General features: G+C 44.6%; 1 protein-coding gene across 1 annotated transcript; it reads left to right on the forward strand.

Annotated features, from left to right (window-relative positions):
• Positions 1-5,103: 5,103 nt before the first annotated feature.
• On the forward strand, positions 5,104-7,332 carry LOC136531445 (protein PYRICULARIA ORYZAE RESISTANCE 21-like). Its single transcript, XM_066524108.1, has 3 exons — positions 5,104-5,193; positions 5,989-6,070; positions 6,187-7,332. The coding sequence occupies exons 1-3, from the start codon at positions 5,182-5,184 to the stop codon at positions 6,978-6,980; spliced, it is 888 nt and encodes a 295-aa protein (XP_066380205.1). The 5' UTR covers positions 5,104-5,181; the 3' UTR covers positions 6,981-7,332.
• The last annotated feature ends 2,056 nt before the right edge of the window (positions 7,333-9,388 follow it).

A 9,388-nucleotide genomic window follows, 5' to 3' on the forward strand; every position in this document is an offset into this window, starting at 1 on the left:
ATGATTTATAGTTTACGAACTAGAAATAAACTAGAAACTAGAATGATTTATCTCTTCTCCTTTGTGCAGAATCTATCAGCGTCATTGAATGAGCCTCATGACCCAGCGTGGTCACAGTGGACATCGTGGCCTCCTCAGTGACTACTTGTGATTTTATTTGTATTTGCATTTGTGGATTACTTGTGACTACTCAGTGGACACCATTGCACTCAGTGAATTTTATTTGCATTTGTGGTTCTGAATGAACCTACTTGTGATTATGAAGTTTATTTGCATTTATGTGTTGTCGATATATCTATATGAACTGCCTATGATGCTTATTATGAACTATGTGTGATGCCTATAATGTTTATTTGAGTGGGGTACGTTATACGTGACCGAACCACAAAAACTGGAAATATATGGTCACTTTGCTGAGTGTTACACTCGGCAAAGAGGCCTTTTGCTGAGTGTCAAGCTAAAAACACTTGGCAAAGAGGACACGTGGCCAAAATCTGTACATTCTGGGCCAGTCTTTGCCAAGTGTCCGGGATTTGATACTCGGCAAAGCAGCCATGTTAGCCGAGTGTCCGGGATTAGACACTCGGCAAATCAGTCATGTTTGCCGAGTGTCAGGGCTGGGGCACTCGTCAAACATGTCTGCTTTGCCGAGTGTCAAATCCCAGACACTCGGCAAACGCGCCGTGACCGTCTCTGCGCCGTCACGTTACTTTTTTTTGGCGAGCGTCAGTTTCAGCTCTCGGCAAAGTATTTGCTGAGTGCCCGATAAAAAACACTCGGCAAAGAGACGTTTGCCGTCACTGTAAATGACGTGTGCTGTTTGCCGAATGTTACACTCGGTAAATCCTTTGCCGAGTGTTTTTTTGGGCTTTGTCGTGTGCCTGTGGCACACGGCAAAGCTACTGTAGGCACACGACAAAGCTTCTGTTTCCGGTAGTGGCTCTCCATTTTCGGATCTTTGAAACCTAAATAGAAAGGAAATAACTTTCAGCCACTTGCAACCAAATGAGCAAAGGAGAGTTCTAATTCTACAAATAGCCAAACATGTATCTCATGAGCAAAAAAAAAAGGAAACAGAAACCAAGAAACAATTAGAATTAGAACTTTCTGTTAATCTTATCTTATACCAACGAATCAGAACCCGGGGAGAATCGGCAGCTACGAGCTCACCTCCCACATGAGCATGGTGTCCTGGTTGGTGCTCTTCCACCTCTACCGTGTGTGGAGGCAGGTCACTGCGGTCACACCGTTGCTGCACATCCTCGCTGAGATCTTGGACATTCACACCGTTGCCGTCAAAAAAACCGCATGGGTAAAAAAAAAAACTCGCCTGGTGAGGAGATGGATCGGAGAGGCTTCACCGCGCCGCCGGATCCTTCGTCCCGTCCTCGTCGGGCTGGACGCATCGCCGCACCACCGGCTCCTTCATCCTGCCCTCAACCGGCTGCTCGCGCGCCACGCCGTCGACTCCTTCATCCCGTCCTCATCAGACTGCCCGCAGCGCCACGCCGTCGCCACCTTGGTCCTGCCCTCGTTGAGCTACCAGCGAAGCCACGCCGCCGCCTCCTTCGTCCCGCCCTCGTTGAGCTGGTCGCGGCTCCGCGCCGCCGCCTCGATCCCGCAGAGCCATGCCGCCGCCTCCTCTTTCAGTTTTTCTTCCAGAGGCGTAGGAGCGGAGGCGATTTGGGGACGACGATGTCCCAGGACGGCTGTAGATCACAGTCGTGAGCACGACGGCATCCCAGGGCGGCACGCGCGCCGGGTCGCGCGCGGACAGCCGCACCCGGCACCATGCCTTCCGCAGCGTTGCCGCCGCCTCCTCCGCTGTGCGCGCCCTCCCTCAGTCGCGGGCGCGAGTCCATCACCTCCGGCGCCACCCTTGCTGCATAGTGCTGTCCTCTCCAGGCAATGAGGGGCGCAGGATTGTGGGTGGCGGCGGGGGGCGGCGTAGGGCTTCACGGTGTCGGCGCCGGTGTCGCGTTTTTTTTCGTGGAAGCAGGATTCGATCGCTGGTTGCCGCGCGTTTGAAGCCTGCGTTGAAGCCTGAAACGATCCTGGCAGGATTGGTTTGAAGCGGGGGACACAATCTTGGATATAGCTAGTATAGTTTGGATTGGTTCATTATAGTAGAGATTCACAAATTTTCCTCATTATTAGTCAACAAATAACTGCTGGAGTAAAACTAAGCCGCAACTAATAAATGAATTAATTATTGACGTAACATAATCCCCTTTTTACTTGATGCAACAATTGACAGTTTTGTTGCTACTTCAACCAAGAATCCCCAAATTTCCTAAACCGATTTCTATCCTAAAGTTTGACCCGACAGGCTGAGTGTGACAAAGCACATGTGCCTGGCATATTAATTTGTTGGCATCATTTTTTGCAGGCTTAGGTTTATTAACAATATCTTTTTTTTTTTGGCTTGACATGCTCGATTTAAATATTTTTGAAAGAGAACATATGCATGGGCCTGATAATTGTGAATAGAAATATTTCTTTTCATCTCGTGGATATCACAGATGGTGTTGAAATACCGAGGAAAAATATTTCTCATTGCCCTATAAAAACATGTAACTAAAACAAGTGCTATCTGTGTCCGTAAATATAAGAGGTCTTAGCATTTGAATTTTTTCCACAAATATAATACATTCTCTGTAATTCAAAAGAAACTGCAATTAATCCTTATCTAGAAATATAAGACTTCTTACTATTGGATTAAGTCCGTTTTTGGCCCCTCATGTTTCCCTTTATTATTCTCATCTTAACCCCAAACTTTGGTACCTCGAATATGAAAACCATTTAATTTTGACCCCAAAGCCAACTCAAAGCACTCAAAACTTCCTCGGGGGACAAAATCAATGCGTTTTTATAGTTGATGTGCTAAAGTTAGACACAAAGACAAGAGTCAAGGGGCCAAAGATGGACTTAGTCAAATACTTTAGGTTTTTGGATATTTAAGAAAAATTTTATACATTTAAATTTACTTATTGATAAATATTTATCTACACATTTTTTTATTTTTATATATTGGATTTTTTTAATACGAATCCTAATTTATTTAAAATACAATCTAAAATTTTAACCGATTAATGTCCAAGTTTTCCAGGTGCCCTAAAATTTGTATCACTACTACAAATCTGACATTCACTGCCAGCTCTATCACTGTCGGTTTTTAAGAAACTGATAGTGATAGTGTCTCCCGACACATCACTGTTGGTTTTTGACTAAAATCGGCAGTGATAGGACCAACCGACACTGATATTGGGTCATCACCACCGATTTTTGGCTAAAACTAACACTGATACTATCACTGCCGGTTCGTGGCTTAACCTACAATGATATGCTACAAAAAAACATCATAACTCTCTCATATGATGGCCAACGTTCATGAGTGTTTGCATGTGCGGTCATCCATACTGCAATGTGTCGTACAGGTTTGGTTTTGAGATCTGAAGCTATTCACAGCGTGGGTATAATATAGATAAAAATCGGTTTTTGGATATTTGTGTAATCCAGAGTGCTTGTAACGTGTTGACGTATCCAGCTATTATCTAATATAATTCTTCTTTCGTTGCAAAAAAAACTCTCTCATATGATGTCCGATGAAGACGAAATTTATATCAAAGTTGTAGAACACGATGAGATCTACAACTTTGTAGTTCAAACTTTTTTGACATGAGATTGTTTGGATGTCGAAATATACACCACAAGATTTTTGTATAGTAAATACCAAAGGAGTCCATATGCTCCGTAGTCATCGGTGAGTGTGGAGTTGTAGTCAAAACAAAAGTTGTAGATCTCAAAAAGTTATGCGACTTTGTAGTTCACAACTTTTTTGTTTGAAGTCATTACGATGTTCCTCTATTTCGCTCGCAAGATTTCAGAGAAGTTAACACCAACTAAAGTCATATGTTACATGTCATAAGTGAGTGTCTAGTGATATTTAAGAATTTCGAATGGAGAAGCGACCAAAACAAAAGTCGTACGTCTCAAAAAGTTATGCAAATTTGTAGTTGATAATATTTTCATTTAAAACCACTATCTAAAGAAAATTACTTTTGATTTCTGAAATTTAAAATTTTAATTTTTCAAATGATCTTGGATGGAGAAACAGCCAAAACAAAAGTTGTAGATCTCGAAAAGTTATGCAACTTTGTAGTTTACAACTTTTTTATTTGAAATCATCTATCCAGGAAAAACTACCGTTGAATTTTCTCACAATTGAAATTTAAATTCTTCAAATGACCCCGGATGGAGAAATGACTAAAAGCAAAGTTGTAGATCCAAAAAAGTTATAAAACTTTATAGTTGACAACTTTTTGATTGGAAATCGTTTAGGATCCCAAATAGTCATCTCAAAACCAGATTGATATAAAAATCACGTGACTTGTGACCGTGTGGCTGTTCGGTGGGGTCTCTCCTAGTATTAAAAAAATCCCCAATTTTTGCAGCCTGTTTTTGAGGTTTTTTAAGAACCCACACTGATGTGAACCACCCTTCACTGCCGGTTTGGTTGTGCCGGTTCAAAATCCGGCAGTGAAGGGGGGTTTTGAACCGGCGGTGAATGTCAGATCTGGGGTAGTGTATCATCCCTAATATTATACACAAAGAGTTGAACTTACTAAATTAATTAATGTTGACATGAATCTAGATCACTTGTCAAGTTGGAATGTATCGATGGCCTCACTAAAGTAGGCTAGTTATGGTGTATTTATTTTTCACATAATGCACCACGTTGTATTACGGAGTAGACAGCGCACATTGAACAATGCAACGGACTTTTAATAAGAATTAAATTACGGCACGTCCTCTTTGCCACATTTCGGGGATCCTTATTAACATACGACAGAATGCTATGCAAAGTGTTTTTTGACATGCAAATGTTTATGATCCTATATAGCCACAAAGCTAACTAGCTAAGGTAGGAACGCACTGAACAAATAAGAAGTTGCACGCAGTGAGGTTGCGAATACGTGTGCACGTGCGGGTGAAAACGGTTATTCCCTCGACGTGGGGCCATGTGAGCTGACTAGATGGCGTCGCCCAGGCATCTCCTATCTCCTATTTATACGGCACCTCGCTCTGTTCTCTTCACACTGCACGCCTCTCTGTCTCCCACTCTCAATCTCTCTTTCGACTCTGCATGTGAGAAACAGAGGCTCAGCTCCCACCCAAAGCATGGCAGAGAAGGTGATCTTTCTCTCTCAAACCCTCTCCTTCCAAAAATTGAAGCTATCATGAGTTCTGCCGCATGCAACAATTCTGTGTTGATGTTTTGATGTATCCGTTGTTTCTTCTTTGCGAATTTGCGTTTTGTTCTACCAGAATTTGCGTTGGTCGCTAACCTGTATATGCTGTTCTTTAGAAATTGGTTGAAAGGAAAAAAAAAAGCATAGTAGTGGAGCAAGAATATATTCAAAGAGTTTCCACACACATATGTTGATCTGTACGAATAAGTCCATTCTTTATTTCACAATCTAGCTAGTTCCTGTTGAAAGGCGTATCACATACATACCTGCGTTACACGCTTTTTTATGTGTTTCTCTTTCACTTTGGCGAGAGAATATATATTCGTTTGGCGCACTTGTCAATTGTGTGTTTCTTTTTCTTCGCCAAGAGATTATATATATTCTTTCGGGGCGCCTGTCAAGACCTTATATTATAATATAATATGTTCATAGTTGCTCTCAATTGTAGTAAGTAGTATGACAAAATATAATCCGAGGCTGAATTCATTGGTATGGGAGTTACTTATTTACTTTACAAACGACGACAGATAAAAAGAAACAGAAACGGATTTGCTTACAGTAATTACGTGATAAAGATGTGCAGCGTTTGAACAATGCTTTTAATACTTTCGGAATGAATCTTATTCCGCTTTTCGCGTGCCAGCTCCAAGCAGTGATTTTCATTTGATTCCCTTTGCTGTCAAAAAGAATAAGAATAATATTTACCCGGCCTGGACTAATGCTGCTGTCAACGCAGATGTCCATGCTAATCGTCGTGGTTGACCTTGATTGCCACAAGTGCTACCACAAGATCCGCAAGATTCTCTGCAAGCTCCAAGGTAAATAAAAAAACTACTGCAAACAACCTCCTCAATATGATCCTTCATGTTTACGAGCGATGATGAGCACCATGTCACCATGCACGATCCTTCGATTTCACTCGTGATCTTGGCAGACCATGAGAGGATCCGGACGATCTCCTTCGACAACAAGAGCAAGACGATCGCCATCGCGGGGCCGTTCGACCCGCAGCGGCTAGCCTGCAAGCTCCGCTGCAAGGGCGGCAAGGTGATCAAGGACGTCCACATCGTCGACACCAACGGCGGCGGCGGGAAGCCTCCTCCGGAGAACATGCCAGACGGGCCAACCGCGCCGGCGCCAGCGCCAGTGGGGAAAGGAAAGAAAAAGAAAAAGGAGAAGCAGCCCCCGCCACCGCCCACCGAGCGGCCTCCGTCGCCTCCGCCGCCGGAGCAGGCACCGGGACCTCCGCCCGAGACGATGATGCCGCATCCATCGTCCCCGGTCCACCACCCGCCTCCGCCTGACCAGGGAATGTCCGCGATGGTGCCCCAGCCGCACTACGTCGAGGAGAAGCCGCCCAGAGCGGAGCTGGAGCCGCCGATGTCGCCCCCACCCAAGGAGATGCCGCCGATGAAGCCGATGGACATGGCCATGCCGGTGCCGCAATACCACCCGCCGCCGCCGTGCCCGGGGCGGCCGCTGGAGCAGCCGGTGGCGGAGTACGTGATCCCGACGGTGGAGATCCCGTCGTGGCCGGCGCCGCCCGTGGGGCCGTGCGGGTGCCCGTGCTGCGCGCCCTGCCACCAGGGCTACTACGGCAGCTGCAGGTGCGGCTGCTGCGGCGGGGTGTACGGGACAACCGTGAGGCCGTTGCCACCGCCGTGCGGTGCGTACAGGGGCTGCCGGACGTTCAGTGACGACGACCCGGCGGCGTGTAGCATCATGTGATCGGATCGTAGCATGCGTGCTCTGAAGTTGATCGGTCGAGCTTGGATGATGTCTAGTAGTTTCAAGTGGGAGTTTTCTGTGATTTTGCTGGAATCAAAATGGATTTGAGTGATTTTTATTATACAGGTTGGGAATTTGAGATGGCAGACGAATACATGGTGAGCTGATTCTGCACGACTTGTAGAAAAATAAATGGTGATTAGGCAGGGTTGCATATTGCTGTTCATTCTCTCGATGACTGTACAGAGCAGAGCACAATGTGTGTACACATCTCAGTGGTCAGAGCCAAATGTTTTTTCATATCACAATACTTTGTGGAGTTTGCAATACAAATGGGGGATCTGATTCTTCAGCTAAAGTCTACAATGATGAAAAGGAAAAGGTTAGACCTATATATATTTTATAGGATTGGAACCGTGTGCTGTCCTGTGAGGCTCAGAGCAGAGGATGGCTTCTTGCTGTCTGATGAGTGCCTCGAACAAAGCTGTTAGATTCTCAGGGGATCTGCGGAGAAAGAGGCCACACCACACAACCCATTGCTACGCTTTCAACAACTTTTTAGCAGTTTCTCATTAACTTTTTTTTTTATTACGTTGATCAAATAGAGTCTGATGACCACACACAGTGCATAGTTGCTTACAGCTTGTCATAAAACGTAATACTAGCATAAAGTATGTCCCTGGCATCTATTCCCGCTGTGGTTCTATCACAATTGTTCTCTACTCCAAGGACTGGCTTATCAGATGGATTTCGCACAAAGATACAGCTGGTTCTGTGTCACATGAAAATAAACTAGCACAAAGTTAGGCAGAGGAATCATACGATGTTTGTGGTATTGTGAGGCTGAGAGTAGAGGACTGGACAGACAAATGCGTCGTCTGGCTGTACCACATATCATTGATATGCTTTTCAAGAACATAACAGCATCTCCTTAACTTCTTTCTCCACCGATCCCAGAGAGTGCAAGGTTAGCTGATTGCCTCCTTTGTGATTAAGAGGTAAGTTGCTTACAGCTTGTAAAAGTAACTAATAGCATAATTCAGCGTGCATGCCTCTATGGTGGCCTTGCAAGGCCAAACCATGACCTTGTCAGTTGTCAACACCATGAACATTGCTCATGGGAATATAGTGTTGGGTCCAAAGTACAAGCAACAGACAAACATTGCAAAAATCAAATGGCTTTTGCAGTAGCTTGTGCTGTGGTTTTGTTGGCAACTGTTCTCTGTTCCTAGAGTTCATGGAGGGCTCGATATCTGCAGTGTGTAAAGTAGAACGAACCATGGAAGATGATGGTTCGATTTCCAGGAACACTTGTGCTGCTCAACCAATAACGCTACAGAAGAACGTGTGGGACTTGGCAATAGCTTCCACCAGAAGAAGCTTCAGATTCGGCTGCCTTGGTCGCCGCCATTACGGTTATGCAACAAGACTAGAAGACACCGAGCCTGACTCTGCTTTGACGAAACTGAAAACTAGTTGCACAAGCATCCACACTTCCCTATGCTTCCCAAGCCTTTGACCACTGCTCTCTGAGACCAAGTTAACAATGCAACTAAAAAATGTGGCGCCATACAAACAACCAGCACAAATTGAGCATGATGAAATGCTGCTGCTGTTGTGGTCTTATTCATTCCGCAAATAGGTCAGGTCTTTCCTATATACCTAGTGTAAAACAGTGAAATCGTCTGTAGAAGGAGATGCTATGCATGGCACTCCCTTAAATAAAGGGGAAAATTGCACATTTATGTGTCCACGTGGCCTGGGGAGCTACCATCGGCGCCACAATGACGTTCTGGCAGTGGCCTTTAATTGGGACACTTCTTTCCATACACGCGGCAAACGTTTGGGCCAATAAGGATCATTCTGGGTGTATCCAAATTAAACAGCGTGCAACCTAAAACATTATGGCTAGCTTCACCAGCACTAGAGGTCTTGTGGATGAAGCTTTGCATGTCCTATATACACACCAGTTCGAGGAGCCCAAAGCTAAAGTACATGATAAATGGCTGTCTTCATGCATATTTACTAGCTATATAGAAAGTGAAACTGGCCGAACATGCCAATCTCTTAGAGATTTTCTTTTTTGATTATTCATCCGAGACAATTGTCAAATTTTAAATCACCAATTGACATGTAGTAAGAAAATTCTTCAGTGTCAATATTGCAAAAAAATACATTGAATGTGACCAAAGTACATACATAGAACAATTCCATAGTTATCATTCCACATGATTATGACTACAGAGTTATGTAGTAAGCTGGCTGAAAGCCCGAGGAATGGTGTCCTTTTCCTGTGACGCGCAGAGCTGAGACAAGTGCCCGAATCGTACCTCCAGGATTATTCACAGACTTCCAACTGCAGTCAATGAATTCCTTGGTGCTCTGCTCCATCTTGAGAGGAGAAGATG

This window comes from Miscanthus floridulus, unplaced genomic scaffold (assembly GCF_019320115.1).
Source record: "Miscanthus floridulus cultivar M001 unplaced genomic scaffold, ASM1932011v1 fs_354_1_2, whole genome shotgun sequence".
Classification (NCBI taxonomy): Eukaryota; Viridiplantae; Streptophyta; class Magnoliopsida; order Poales; family Poaceae; genus Miscanthus; species Miscanthus floridulus.

Coding starts and splice junctions, on each gene's coding strand:
- LOC136531445 (XM_066524108.1), top strand. Junction 6,071..6,186: donor GATTCTCTGCAAGCTCCAAG/GTAAATAAAAAA, acceptor TGATCTTGGCAG/ACCATGAGAGGATCCGGACG.